This window comes from Streptopelia decaocto (assembly GCF_964273445.1).
Source record: "Streptopelia decaocto genome assembly, chromosome: 2".
Classification (NCBI taxonomy): Eukaryota; Metazoa; Chordata; class Aves; order Columbiformes; family Columbidae; genus Streptopelia; species Streptopelia decaocto.
The window spans coordinates 117,053,425-117,068,893 of NC_138655.1; the positions used below are offsets into that span (position 1 = coordinate 117,053,425).

Genomic DNA, 15,469 nt, shown 5'->3' on the forward strand with positions numbered 1-15,469 from the left:
GAAGGCGGGGGTCATCCCGCTTAGCCGGGCGGGATGGATAAGTACGACGACCTGGGTCTGGAAGCCAGCAAGTTCATCGAAGACCTCAACATGTACGAGGCCTCCAAGGACGGTCTCTTTCGGGTGGACAAAGCTGCCGGCAACAACCCCGAGTTCGAGGAGACCAGGCGGGTCTTCGCCACCAAAATGGCCAAGATCCACCTCCAGCAGCAGCAGCAGCAGCAGCAGGAGGAGATGCTGATGGCCGCCTTGAACGGAGGGGCCACCTTCAGTGCCCCCCGGCCCATCCCACCGGTGGCACGGGGTGCCAAACCACCCCCGGGCTGCCCCGCCGAGGGGCCGCGTGCGAGGCCGTGCGATGGAGGGGAGCGCGGCGTCGGCGAGAGCGGGGCGCGTGCCGAGGCCCCGGGGAGCCAGGCTGGGCACCGGGGCTGGGACGCGGAGCCCGACAGGATCCCCAAAGCGGGGGGCTCACAGCCCACTGGGGGGCAAAGGGACCAGCATGCCGGGAGCCCTGGTGACCCCCAGCCCTGCCGCAGCAGGCAAGAGAATGGCAGCGAGGGCAGACGTGGCGGTGCGGACCAGAGATCCTCCTCCTTCTCACACACCTGGAGCCCCCCAGCACTCTCAGTGGGGACGGAGAAGGGGGTGCCGGGGGCCATGCCACAGCAGAGGTCATCTTCCTTCTCGGCCTCCTCCGTGCAGCCTGCCCGGGGGTTTTCAGGCACTGCTGACCCCTGCAGCCCCAGGGCCGGAGGGGATGTCAGCCAGCTGTGGTACCAGGGCGTCCCGCTGTCCTTCCCCTCCAGCTCCGCACCTGCCGCCCCGAGCGTTGACTACCAGCATGCCACCAGCCACCCTGGCCCAGCTGGCCACTTCGTGGCCCACGGTCAAAACCACCAGCCCAATGGCAGCAGCACAGAGCCCGAGCCGAGCTCCTCGCGCCTGGGCCTGCGTGGGCCGATGGCTCCAGATGCTCCACAGCCCCCTTTCCCAGAGGGCACCAGCAGCGCGCGGCCGGACACCAGGCACCCGGAGGGCTCCAGCACAGCAAAGGTGAAGCTGCCCTGCCAGACCCTCCTTCCGCAGCCGGAGCAAGGGCCATCAGCGGCTGAGCTGAAGCTGGAGGCACTGACCCAGCGCCTGGAGCAGGAGATGGATGCTCGGCCAAAGGCTGATTACTTTGGTAAGGAGGCAGTCCACCACTCGGCATGGAAAGGGTTTGTTGCGAAGTGTCACTGCAGGGTTCACACCTGCAGAGTCTTTTCTCCCTGTGCACCTTCCTGGTTATGCTTTTTCAGTTTCTCAGTTTTGGTTTTTGTTTTTTTTTTTTTTTTTTTTTCATTACTTAGCTTTGAATGAAAGCTCTTCCTCCTGTGATGCCTTTTTTTTGTTTTTAACCCTACCTCTTAACTTTTAAAGCAGAGATAGCATAGTAGTTTTGGGGAAGACTGCGCTGAGAAGCAGCTCGAGCAGCATCTTTTTGAAGTGCCTTTCATTGCTGGCAGGGAGGTGCTTAACTTTCCTTGACAGTTCTGGTTCTCAGTGTCTTAAAACTACATTGCCTGACCAGACCACGTGTGAGTGGGAAGGCTCCGGCCTGTGGAGGAGTCAGTGCATGTGCCGCAGGCAGGGAGAAGGGCGCTGAGCCCTGGGGAGGCAGTGGCAGGCGTCCCTTGGAGGTAACCCCCTGGGGGTGGCCAGGGCTGGCTGTGCCTGCAGGATGTCTGGAAGAGCAGTCACTTGAGGATGGGAAAGGTGGTGGTTTCCCAGACTTGCCAGGATTTCCCCCCCACCCCCAGGTGCTGGTTGGCTCTGAAAGGATCAGTGCGTCCTGAAGATGGCAGAAAAACAGGCGGTAGGCACATTGCCCCCCTAAATCTTGGGTCCAGGCTGCCACCAGAGGTTATTGCTGGCACTTGACAGTGGAAAGGGGCCACTTACGTGTGAGGGTCTCCCAATGGGAATATTAATTATCCTGCTTGATGGAACTGACTTACTGCCCCAGGATGGCAGAAGTTCAGCAGCAGGTTGAGCCTTTCCTCTACCTGCTGTGCCACTTTGCAGTTTAATAGCAGATGAGATAGTTCAGCTTTTGGGAGAAGGAAACCTGGGTTTGCTGGGAAGTCTGGGAACTTTGCACTTAATTTAACGAACAAAGGGAGCAGGTCTGGTGTATTAATTTTCCTCATGCTTTTAGACCCATGGTTGCAGAAGTAGAAGCAGGGGCAGATTTCAACTCCTCAGCCTGATGCAGAGGAAGGGTTTGCATCTCAGGCAGCACAGGTGCCATTGCACAGGGTCCTGCCCAGTGGAGTCAGCGGGTGGCTCTGTGCTGGTCTGTGCACACAGGAGCAGCCCTGGGCTTCACACCGAGCTTCTGGGACGTAGCTGGAGGAACCACCAAGTGCTCGGTTGCGAACTTACGCAGTTTGCAAAGTGTGTTTCTTGTCATCAGGTGGTGGTACTCACCCACAGAGAGCTGCACTAGGATTGTTTATCTCAGGTTCCGAGGTTGGAGTCAGCCTTGCGGCAGGATAGACCCTTTTTTTTTAAATTCTGTCGCAGAAAGGTGATGTATCAACTTGCTGCGCTTGGAACGTTTTGGCCTGGAAACATGTTTAGGCACTTTCTGCCTTGTGCAGACAGCGCACAGTTTGAATGAGCTCTGGGAGCCTTGTCCGGGGCGGGCTGAGTGCTGTGACAAGGAGCCCATAGCAAAGATGGGGTTGGGACAGCAGTCTCGTGGCAGGTGGTGCTCAAAAATGGGAATATTTTGCTGGAGGTGGCATTTAGCTCCACTGGAGAGGTGCCAGATGCGCTGTATGTGTCTTCTGCTCACAGTGCAAATAAACCAGCTGGATCATACTTCATCCTACATGTGCATGGGGATGGGGGGGAGAGAGCAGGGGGACGTGGTCGGTGGTTAGATTATTTTTGCATTTTTGTCACAAAATAGGCAGTAGCACCAGGGGGAGGCTTCTGTCCCGCAGAAAATTTGTATTAGCAGGAGCTGATCCGGCAGCACGGAGAGTCCTGATGGTTCAGTCGGAGCCCCAGAGAGGGAGGAGAGGTGGAGGCCGCCTGGTTCCCAGCGAGGTCTTTGCACATCCTCCTGGCAGGAGGTGTTACACCAGCATCTGAGAAATTTGGGAAGGAAGAGAGGGAAAAATGAAAGACTGCAGTCACAGCAGGGGAAGAAGTGACATGTTGTGGAGGCTCACCTCTGTATGGGAGGCTGGGCAGATCTGCCCCGTGGAGGACTGAGAAGCAGGAAGAGGCAAATACTGAAATATTTTAATTCTGGGCCTCCTCCCCCTTTCTTTCTCACTTTTATTTTCATTTTTTCACAGTTACCTTACTTCCTTTGGAGGAGTAAAGAACCCATACAGTCTTCTGAATCTATCTCTGCTATGCTATACCCTCAAGCTAGCAGACTTTAGGATGGAAAATAAGTACTTTTATGCAAAATTGATAAAAAGGTCAAGAATTCGTTTTGTTTGAAGACTTTCCCCCAGTGAAGGGAAGTTTAATGCAGCAGCTTTACGGCACATGGGAGGCAGGAAATGAAACCAGGACTGAAGTGCAAATGACTGAAGTGTTTTGTCTAAAATGCTTTCAGCTCTCCTGATTTTGGGTGCCACTTTTGTAACAAGGGGATTTTTTTAAGATGGAGCTGTCTGTCTTGGTAACATACAGTCCTTCAGTCTGGACCAGATATTTATCATGAACAATTAATTCTGATCCCAGTAAAGGAGCTGCTTTTTTCTTCACTATGTGAAAATGAGCGTTTGTAAATGAAAGCCCTTTTCAGGTAAGCTAGGGAGTAGGCATAATGTAGGTAGGATGCTCTGCTGAGGAGTAACAGACAGTCTGGTTATCTGTCAGCACCAGTTTGCTGTACAGAATCCATTTGTCTGCTCAGGTATGTGTACCAAGTGGAAGGAAAGAAGCAAACAAAGCCAAGGATTTTGGTTTTTAAATAGTGGCAAATGTGTGAGCCACACGGGCTGCACGTGTCTGGAGGAATGTGGGTTCTCCGAGACTGCTTTTGAAGTGCTGACTTGATTTATGTGGGCTGTTGAGGAGAACGTAGGTAGTCTCAGGTATCACCCAGGTCTTACGCTCGGGGAGGGAAATCCTGAAATTCCTCTATTGAAAGGCTGGTTCCCACTGCAGCAGAGAAGGGGCCTCAGGTCCCAGGATGTGCTGCTGGAAGCCACCTAGGTTATATTCAGGTTTATGGTGTACCCTTTCCAGGGAATATCTGATAGCAAAGTCTGTAGGTTTCTTTTCCCCTTGGCAGAAGCAGAGCGGTAGCTGAGTTGCTGAAACCCCGTGGAGACCTGGAACCTCAGCACCTTCGAATGGGTGTGATCAGCTTTATGGCCAGCGGTGTTCTCTCGAAGTCTTATGCATAGTGAATTTAGCGCTTTACCACTGCTAAAACCACAATTTGTTTAACTTTAAGGCTGTACATAGCTGTGGACCTCACCAAACCCTGATGATGATGGTGCACCAGGATGCTTCAGCAGCAATGAGGGCAATTTCAGGGCTGCCGAGTGGAGAATTTCTGGCTAAAATGAAAGTTCTTCTGAGGTTTGTTTTGTATGTGGATGATGATAATGGCATCATTTCCACTGGTGATGAGTGGGGGCATCCCTCGCTGCCTGCTCCTGGGAGAACACCACGGCTTGCAGGAGATGCCTGCCTGCAGGATGAGGTGCGTCCTGGTGGAACAAGGAAAGCTGGAAGGATGATGGCACATGAACTAGTGGGTGTGTGCAGATTGCAAAGTTTATCTCACTGCAGGGAATCAAGCAAATAAGTGTTTGCTTGCGATACGGCTCTTCAGGATTACAGCAGTTATGTGCTTCTCCTCCCTTCCTCTTGGGAGCAAAGCTGGCTTTGCAAGCTAAGGAAAAATCTACCAGAAGGAAAGAAAAAGGAAGGAGTTGAAGCAGAAGAGCAACAGGTCTTTCAGCCAGGATACTATGCGAAGGGGGACTGAGAGGAATAAGGAGCCTCATTTGTTTGGCACTGGAGCTAACGTAATCTCTGACATTGCTATCAGGTATTTAAAATGTCACTGATGTGAGTTTGATGGCATTCTTGTACTTTACTGGCAGTGTGTACACAACTGTCTACAGCAAAGTTAAGGGTCGAGAACATGGCATGCAAAAATGCTCCAGAAAAATTGCATTTACCAATTCTGTGGTTCTTTGGGCAGGGAGTACCCGTGCATCTTTGCTACCATTGAGTGACAACCCGGTCACCCAGTGGTGAACAGGACCAAACTGCCAGGTTTTCCAGGTGCTTCATCTCACACAGGCCTCCAGATCTCCTTGAAATCAACTCTCCAGCAAGAGCGATTGCACAGTAGTGGAAAACAGCACAGCAAGGCACACAATGTGTCTAATTTAGAGTTTGATGTAGAAATTACTTGGTTAAAGTGAGCCATGGGGAGGTGGCATCAGATTCTGGAGAAAGCCTGATGTAAAACCTGAAGAACTGAGCATCACATTGGGTAGGACAGGGTGAAGTATTTTTTTATTTTTCCAGCATACTATGTTTGAAAGAAGCGTGTGTAAGTGCAGGACTTGGCTCTCCTGGAATAAATAGGTGGGTTGGAAATGCAGAAAGCTGTACCTTCACAAGAGTCCTGGTGTATGCCAGCTTTCCTCTTATCTCATTCCCCTTTCCTGCTCTGAGGAGGTGGATGCTCATGAAGGTCCAACTTCTGCCAAGAGACAGCAGGGTCAGCTTGTGGATTAGCCATGTGCGTGTCTAGGCAGATGGGAAAGATATCAGAGGTATTTACGTGCAAAGGCTCTGTTCGTTTTAGGTTTTTTTTCCAAATGCAACTGGGGGTTCTTTGTCATCAATCCAGCTTTCTGTAAAAAGGGGGGAAAAGCCAGTTACGTGTGGTGGAGAAGAGTCAAGCTGATTGTGGAAATGTGGCTTGCCTGGAGTAAGTGGAAGGGGTAGGGTGGACTTATTCCTCTGAGTGCTGTTTCTGAATTAGCTGTGTATGCAGATCCACACCACCAAACTCTCCCCTCATCCTGCTACTGCATTCCGCTTATCCAGGACCAGACTGACAAGGCAAAGAAATCTCACTGCTGAAGCAGCACAGCAACTCATTTTGCCCTCTAAAATTAAGCAATAGTCTCAGCAAACCCAGCCAGGAACACAGGTAGGAAAGGTTGGCTGTCCTGGATGCTGCTGAGAACAGGGATGCTGCTGGAAAAACCCACAACTGTGTTCTTGATTTGTAGACAGGTGATGTCTGGTACATGGAAATAAATCATACTGACCAGTCCCAGGAAATGCTGCTGTTCAGTATGGTTTGCATTGAATTTTTAGTGAGTGGGATATAGTAAGTAACTGGGCTCCTTCTGGTGAGCGTGAAATAGCAACACTTAGAGGAAAAAACACCTCTTAAGGCTTTGAGTCTGGTGGCAAATGGTAATGCACTTGTTGAACTTTGAGGGTGGAACTGACATTTCAGACAGGACACTGGGTTCACTTTCATTTCTGACAGCCCCTGTGATCTGCATCGGACCTGTTTGATCTCAAGAGCCGAGGCTGTTCGCAGCGGTCGCTCTCCTTCTGGTTTGCAGTTCCGAGATGGGGTACAGCAAGGGCCAGGACAGGGCTCACAGGGCATGTTTTCGGTCTCAGCTCTGCCCCAAAGGTCCCTTTGTTCTGGCGCTCAGCTGCAGCGCGGGCGGTTGTTGCCGCATGATGCGAAAGGGAACAGAGATTTCTTTGTTGTCCAGGGCCAAGCTGCCCTGACGGCAGAAATTGAGCCAAAATCAGCAGTTTCCATCCCTTTACCTTTCCAAATCTGGATACCATTCTGCCAGCACACTTGAGCTTGAATTTACCAGTGGTGCACATGTGTGGTGCAAAGGGCTTGTCATCCCTGTAGCAAAAGATAAACCTTTTGTTGCTCCCTAATAATGCCTTAATAACATCATCTGAGCTTAAAAGCCGTAATTTTGGAGGGGATATCTGCTCAGATTGGCACTTGCATAAGCGCTCATTATGCATGGCAAAGTAACCAAGTGCAGGAATCAGGCACCTCGCTGAGCTGCGGATACTCATGATCCCTCTGCTTCGAGCTCAGGACAGAAGTTCTTGCTAAACGCTGCGTTCTGCTGCGAAAATTATGCTGAGCTGCTGATGCTGGGGCTGGACTGATGCTGCTGACGTTTTAAATCTACCCCCTGGCTAGCAGAAAGCAGGCTCAGCGCTCTTTCAGGAAGAAGTCATCGGAGCTGGCGTGGAGTGGGGTGCAGAGCCCGCTCTGTGGCGGGATGGGGATGGAGATGGACGTGGCCAGTGCCGCGCTGCCTTCCATCAGCCTGGCTTCGCACCTGTGTTGCCGAGCTTGGCGACCGGCCACCGCAAGCAACAGGTATTGCTTTTTCCTTGCATAGTCTAAGCTGGAAGAACAGGATCATTGTGGCAGCAGGGAGCAAGTGGCAAAGAAAAAGCAGAAAGAAAACTCAATGAAAAATCACATTTTTTTTCCCCTTTCAGGCCAGGTGTGCTGAGAGTCAGAGATGAAGGCTCAAGTATGTTGCTTAAAATACCTCAGAATGTTATATTTGGAAGAAGCAAAGGTTTATTTCTAGAGTAATTCCAATCGCTAATGGAATTAATTGGCTTTCAAGTAAGATTTAGCACATACAAGTAAAAATATAAACTATACACAGATTTGCCATTTTTCAATTGTCAGCCTTGCCATGGGACATCCATAAATATTTATAGCACAGCTGGTTATTACATAGTTGGGTAAGTTAGCACATTATAGTTTTTACAGACAACATTTTCAATTTATTTGAAAAGCCCTTTCATTGTATGACTTCATTTTCCATGTTTTAAGGGCCTAAATATTTGAAGAAGTGAATAAAAGGGTTAAGCAGGGCATGAAATGTAGCATGTATGGAAAGAAAGGGGGAAGGTTGGTGTGGCTGGTTGAGGGATGGGAGGTGGAGGATTTATTTTCTGGAGCTCATTGGCATGGAAAGGGGGAAAATGGAGCACTTGCGGTGCAATAAATACGTCGGTTCTGTGGAAAGCCTGGTGAACATCGTGGAAATAAGGCTTTGAGCAGCAAAATCAGCAGGTTTTCTGCTCTCAAATCTTTCCACTTGGCATTGCTGTAGTCAAGAGAGAATGTTCTGAGGTAGCTGTTAGCTTTTGTCACACATCCATTTGAAAAGCCAGATTTTCTTATCTTTATATTTTCTTTTTTCTTCTTTTTTTCTGTTCTTTATAATGCCTTCATGATTTATCTCGTGCTTTCTTAAAATGTTTCTTTCAATAAACAACCAAGATAAATCTGCTTGGCTTTGAGAACCAGCCAGTTTTGCTAACTTGGTGCCAGTCTGTGTGCTGGGGTGGGCCCGCAGCCAGGCTAGCATTTCAGTTCGGGTCAGATTTGGACAAAACAGAGCAACTAATTATTCTCTGCAGCCTCCTCTCCAGGTTTGTGTCAGTTCGGCTCTGGGTGCAGCGGGGCTTGGAGCAGCGCTGGGGCAGCTTGCAGCGTGCGGTCCACTGCACACAGGCAGGTCTGTGCTGGGAAAATGAAGTGTCTGCTTTTCAGCAGCCCTGCGTGTGCTACTGTAAAGGGTTCCCGAGCGCTTTTAACCCTGTAGTATTAAAACTGGATGGTCACAGCTATCGGCTGCGGGCAGAAGTTGTTAACCGTGCTGGGGCTATCGGTGTTGCCAGAGTTCGGAGTTACTTTTCAGTGCTGTTGTAGGTACATTGGGTTTCTCCCAAACTTTCACCATGCCTTTCCAATTACTATGGAGCTTGTGGGACCCTGAGAAAAGTGAAGTTTCGTTAACCACGGCATGAGTAGGCATCTCCAACAAGGTGATGCTGTCCCTCTGCTTGGACTGGTAGGAGTAAGATGTGACCAGCAGTCCCTGCTCCAAGCAGTTTAAGAGTTGGAGCAACGGCGGAAGGAGAGACCTGGAGGCAAAGTCACATCCACAGGGTTGCTGAGGAGCAGAGACACATCTTCTGTTTGTCCCTCACACTGCCCTTTTTGGGTAGATTCATGTTTGTTTGCTTAAACATGGATTAAAGTTGCTCATTTAGAGGTAGTTAAAGGGTGATGCTGCTTTAAAACAGTCTGGTGCAATCGCAGGGCAATGCGTGAAGTAAGTAAACTGGCTTGATGTGTCATTTTCCTTGGACAAGGAATTTCTGTCCGTGGTCACTAATAACGGGTTTTGGCAGCCTTGCTGCATTTCTCCCTGCAAGGTGGAGCGAGCAGGTCCTGCTAGCAGATGCTGTCAAGGGTGTGAAAATCAGTTGTCACTTCTTAGTCCATTATCAAAGCAGTTTTATGTGGAAATGCAGTGAGATTTGAGAGGCCCTAAGTGCACACCCAATACCTTTTGTGAAGGTGCACTGCTAAAGTCTTCTCCCTGCCGTCGCTTCCCACCACAGCCGCTGCACATCTGCCCCATTGTCACTCTCTCCAGCTGGACCTGGCTTTCCTTCATCCCATGGGCCACCTGAGTCAGCCCCCCTTGGCTGGTGGTGCCACCACCACCAGGTATCCTCTCCTTAAAACTGGCTTCTTACTTGCCTTGTCCTGCAAGAGGCAAGAAGAATATCTGGGCAGGATACGTGGTCTGTAGGTAGCTTCTATACGTTGGGTCTCTCTGTTCAGATGTGGCTGACAGAGGGGAAAGAGATACGTGTCAGGTAGTCAGTTCAGCTCTGTTTCAGTGGGAAATCCTTAGGACCTTCAGCAGACATGAGCAGGCTCTGAAGTTGATGAGATTTAAAGGGGCTGAGTGAAGAGATGTGTTTGCCTCACTTCAGTTGCTACCAACAAACTTATTTTATGCAATAAGTAGCAGAAACTACTGGTCTTTGAACAGCCCTGAGCACTACTTGCTGCCATCCAGGCTTTTTGGAGGTTTAAAATGTATATAAAGTTTGTGGGAATGACTGGATGAGGGAAGATGTCACTGTAGACAAATAGGGCTGTTGTTGTTCTCTTTACTTGTTTGCAAAGTACTTTTGCCGTGGAGGTTTGATGACTGTTTTGGCTACTGTTAACAGTGTCTCTCAAGGTGGGTGACACCGATGTCCTGTACATCCTGTGGCTACCATGAACTGCCTGGTCTGAAACTGCTGGGCCACCACGCTGAATTACAGGTGTGGTCACCCAGCCAGTGACTCCAGATGCCTTGCCAGGTCCCACTTCTGACCTCTGTCTCCTTTTCTGTCTTCCAGGCACCTGTGTGAAGTGCAGCAAGGGGGTGTACGGAGCAAACCAGGCTTGCCAGGCCATGGGCAACCTCTACCACGATGGCTGCTTCACCTGTGGAGCCTGCAGTGAGTAACCCCTGCCTGGCCCAATGCCACTGGGGCAAGCTCTTTGGGCTTAACTTTTTTCTGGTGTAAAGGAGGGGAAAAGAAAAAAAAAAAAAAAGAAAAAAAGAAAAAAAAGGAAGTGGTTATTTAATTATCTGCCAGCTGTGTGTCTTGGTAGTGGTCATGCTTGCTGTTTGTCTTCAAATAGTTTTTTGCAAGGCATGTAGAAAAGATGCTTTGAATGAACCAGCCATCTGCCTTCTGGTATGGGGGACAGTTGTTTTCATTGCTCTGTCTCTCTGTTACAGCTATGTTTTCTTACTCGTAAGAGTATTTTTTTCAAAGCAGCAGTGAATATGTCTTAGTTGGCATTTAGGGGTTTTTTATTTGTCATGTCAGACTTTACAGCCGTTCTGGCCTTTCTGTCTGCGGACCCCAGGGAGAGCTGCCATGCCGAGGGGTGCGAGTGTCTCAGCGGGGTCTGCAGGTGCCCAAGACGCCTTTTCAGATGGAGCTGCTGCACAGCCAGTCCGGTCACCGTGTTTTCACTGCTTGTGTTACCTTTACTTGCTGTCAGCATTTTGGCCTTCTGAAGGACAGCTGGTCAAAGCATCTATGCACGTGAATGACCCAGGTTACACGTCTTGCTTGTTCTTTCCCTGGAGAAATGGAGCTGTGTCCCCAGATGAGGGGCACGTCTCTGCTGCCTTGTTTTCTGGTTGTTGCAGGGAGGGAGCTGGTTATTGTGCCAGGGGTGTCGGGCTGGGAGCAGCAATGGTGAGCCCTGTGAAATCCGCCCAGGAAACATGGTAAATAGTTAAGCTGGCGCCACCAAGCTCCCTGCCACGTGTAAGACCCACATATGAAGCTTGCTGTAGCTTATACCATGCTGCAATGTATGGATCCTCCTGGGCGGCTTTTCGAGGAGGTCCATGATGGAGCTGGGGTGAGGAACTGGGCTCCTTGATTTCAAATGGTGGCTGTGTTTGTAAGACAGTGGTGTTTCTATTTTGTTCTCTTTAGGTCTAGTAGCTTATTTTTGGAAATGTAGCTATATATGTGGTAACAGAAAAAAAAATAATAGTCCTTCTGGTGCTTTTGTATGTATCAGTTTGGTTTTCCCAGATGAGTTAGAGTTTTTCTCCTGCGTTGTGTTCAGAGTTGTAAACTCATCAGAACTGCATGTGTTTTATTTGGAGCTGCAAAGTAGGAATAAATATAGAAAGATGTGTGTGCTTTTTAATAATAGCTGAACCTTGAACTCGTTTCCCAGCTGTCCCGACACCAGCTGCCTTGCCTCACCTATGTTTTCAGTAGGGCGCTTCATCGTCATCTGACTGAGAACAAGAAAACTGAAAAGAAAAAGTGATGTTTGCACATGGTGGCAGTTTCCTAAAGGCTCAAGAAGTCAGCAGCTCACTTTTTTTGCCGGCTCTGATAAGTTAATTACACATCTTCTCCTGTGGAGAGGATTCCTGGCTGCAGCTGGGGCTTTGCTTCAGGGACCTCTTGCCCTCCATGGCCTGGCGGCTTCCAAACTGCCCTTGCACACAAAGCTCCTGTTAAAAATAATCCAGCAGCAGGTTCGAGCTGTTTTAAATTTCTAAAATTATTACTGTGCAACAGGCGCTTTGGAAAGAAACACTGTCAAGCCTCCTTTTAGAACAGATTTTACCATCTTTATTTGGAGATCAGGGCTAGGGCGATATATGTGATTGCAGAGGTATCAGTGGTTACTTCCATTTATGTTTGTTTGCGTTCAGTTAAAAAATAGCTTAATCCCATTTCTAATGAGGTGGGTTGGTGAGGACTGATAGAGCAGCTATTTGCTGCTAATTCTAAGAGGCAGCCCTTTCCAAAGGTTTCCAGTGCAAGATGAAAGGGTTTGCGTGTTGGGCCTCTGCAGCTGCCATCTTTCCCTCACGTGCAGGTACCTATGTGTGTGTTGAGGCTCACAAGAAACCCGCCAGCGCAGGGGTGGTATCCTGCGCTGCCGCCATGGTCTGCAGGGCCCTTTGCCAAGGAGTTGTTTGCTCTGGGGATTTTTGGGGCAGGGGGAGCAAATGTACCTTAGGGGAATCACTGGCTCAGGTGGCCCAGAGAGGAGGTAGATGCCCCATCCCTGTAGGCATTCAAGGCCAGGCTGGACAGGGCTCTGAGCAACTATAGAATCATAGAATGTCCCACAAGGGTCATCGAATCCAACTCCTGTCCCGGCATATGACAACCCCACAGTTCACACCATGTGTCTGAGGGTGTTGTCCAGTCTCTTCTTGAACACTGTCAGGCTTGGGGCCGTGACATCTCCCTGGGGAGCCTGTTCTAGTGCTCCACCACCCTCTGGGGGAAGAACCTTTTCCTAATGGTCCAGCCTAAGCCTCCCCTGGCACATCTTCCTGACATTCCCTCGAGTTCTGTCACTGGTCACCAGAGAGAAGAGATCAGCTCCTGCCCCTCCTCCTCCCCTTGTGAGGAAGCTGTAGACCATGATGAGGTCTCCTCTCAGTCTCCTCCAGGCTGAACAAACCAAGTGACTTCAGCTGCTTCTCATACAGCTTCTTCTCCAAACCCTTCACCAACTTTGTAGGCCTCTTCTGGACACTCTTCGGCATCTTTTTATGTTTCTTATACTGTGGTGCCCAGATCTAGTTGAATATCTCCCTGCTTGTGGCAGGAGGGCTGGAATCCTCTAAAAGTCCCTTCCAACCCAAACTATTTTATGATTTCCCAGTCTCCTGGACCATCAGTGAATGAAGGGCACACAGTCCCGTTGTTACCCAGAGAGAGCGCCTGCCTCTCTGCGGGCTTGCTGTCATCTGCAGTAAATATGATGAGACGGTTTTATCTACCAGAAAAATAAATATTTGTCCGGATGGTTGCTGTCTGTCTAGCTGCAAAGCATGTCCTGAGCAGCCTATGTGGAAACTCTTGGTTTCCAGCTGAAAAGCAAGTAGTGCTTTTAAGGTCAAGCTGAGTTCGTCTTGGACACCATCCAGTACAGTCTTGTCTTTGAGAAGTCAAGGTTGCTCGTGCTTTCAATCATGAAATTTCTGCTCTGGTGGAACCCTGAATATCTCTGTTCCAATAAATAAAATATACAAAATTACCTATTAAGGTAAAGTATATTGTCCTCCAGATATTTATATCTGCTGTCCTGCTGTTTTCATTTTAGTGAGGATTTCTAATTTTGCTTGTAGTTGGATTTGTGTCCAAATGTGCATTAGTTTCCCAGATACAAATACTGAGAGGGTCTAAGGAGGGGAGAGGAGTTGATACCTCATGGTGCCAAATTTCCTATGCCCTCTATTTCCTAATACACATATATTCAGAGATAAATGATAGAGCAATTGGTTGAGCAGAGCTATGCATATGTTACAGGGTTCAGTTGTCAAGAAAAAAAAAAAAGTGCTGTTTTATCTGAGCCATTGGCATGTAATGCAGAAAATTTGGCTTAGAGGTCAAAACAGCAGATTTAGAATGATTACTTTGGCATAAACGTCTCATTTATCTTCTTGTTTGTTACAGGGCAGAGACACAAACAAGGCAATGTTTTGCAGAGAGGGAAAGGAAGAAGCTTTAGGCTTTCTGCAGAATTAGTAATAGATGATATTTGATTTACAGGAGGACCATTAAAGTAGGTTAAAAAAAAAGGGCTTCGAAACTCACAGGGGTATTTCCTGCAAGCTCAAGGTGTCAGTTTCTGTCTTGTGTTTTGTTTTGTTTTTCCTAATTTTTTTTTAGACGAACAGTTGCAGTTATCATATGGTTTGTTACACATTAACCACCTCCTCAGAACACAAAAAAATGCAGATGTTTCCACATGTTGATATTTGTTATTCAGGTATTAAAGAGACCTTATACATGATACTGATTTAACTAGACAGTATCGCTCTAACCTGTTGTGGTGGTTTAGTGTTTTCTCTAGGGTTCAGCCAGGCTTATATTCAACTGCCACAGATTGCCTGGAAAACAGACCTTTTTAGCTCTGCTGGAAGTGTAATTTAGAGCATAAGGGTCTTGTACGTGAGCCACTTGGTCCTCAGAGGAAATGTGAAAGCTAAAAAAGTGCAGGGGAAGTGTCAGAGATGACTGTGAAGGAAATCAGTAGGCGAGGAAGGAAGTCGGAAAGAAAGAACTGATTGCAAGGTGGTTTGAAGGTGGGTTTGATGTTGAACTGTAGCAGAACATCCAAAATGTGGACCTGATTTTGACCCCTTATTGCAAAAAGATGGCGAACTTGCATGTTTGCCAGATTACAGAATTTGACCTTTGACGTGTCAACATTACTACATTATTTTTCTTTTTTTATTGTAAGCTCAGATTAATGTTGATGTCTGTGTTAAAGGGTACACAGGCTGCTGTTCCAGTGGCAGAGTTTGAAATAACGCAAGCTGGCTGTCTCTTGCAACCCACTGGGGATATATATGGGGTTTATTTTTAATATTTCACAATGTAGTCGTGTTTAGAGGTATTAAGGGTCATTTACTAAATAAGGTATCGAAGCAGTTTATCTGTGAGCATCGCCCTCTGCTTGGGCTACCTTGTCTTGCTGTGGTGATTATAAAGCATGGCTACTTAGAGTGATGTCTTTGGCATGATTATGTTGAATAAGCATGCCCCATATTGGTATATGACCCCTAGAACAACAAGGCCATGGTTTCTATTGGTATTGCTAAATAACTCTACAAGTAGAAAGTCACCTTTTTCTTGCAAGCGTAACTTAATCCCAAGTTGCAGGACAGCCAGCCTCGCCAAGTGAGTTTCCCAATGGCACGTGTATGTGTGTGGTTACCTTCAGATGCATAAACTACCAGCTCTTCCAGTGGAGGCAGAATTTACTCCTTGTAGTTGGACATAAAACAACTACACTGACTGACACACTGAGAAATGCACAGATCTTCAAAGCGGAGAGTGCAAAGTACTGCTGGTAATCCTTCCTCGGCATCCTTTTAATAAAATTAACATGCATAATAAACAATATATTTTTGTAGCAAAAGTAATCTCAGAAAAGATTCAGCCATGCCTGGAGACAGGGAAGCCATCAGTGCATGTTTCTGCTCCAGTCTAAATTGCTGCTTTGTTCATGCTGACTTTTTATCTTCAGTCTCTCAGC

General features: G+C 48.3%; 1 protein-coding gene across 1 annotated transcript in view; it reads left to right on the forward strand.

Annotated features, from left to right (window-relative positions):
• Window positions 1–15,469, forward strand: part of LIMD1 (LIM domain containing 1) — a 34,291-nt gene continuing 18,822 nt past the window's right edge. The window contains exons 1-2 of the mRNA XM_082043941.1: window positions 1–1,186; window positions 10,276–10,377. Of these exons, the coding sequence (XP_081900067.1) occupies window positions 34–1,186; window positions 10,276–10,377 (1,255 nt within the window). The 5' untranslated portion in view covers window positions 1–33. The remainder of the gene's footprint in view (window positions 1,187–10,275; window positions 10,378–15,469) is intronic.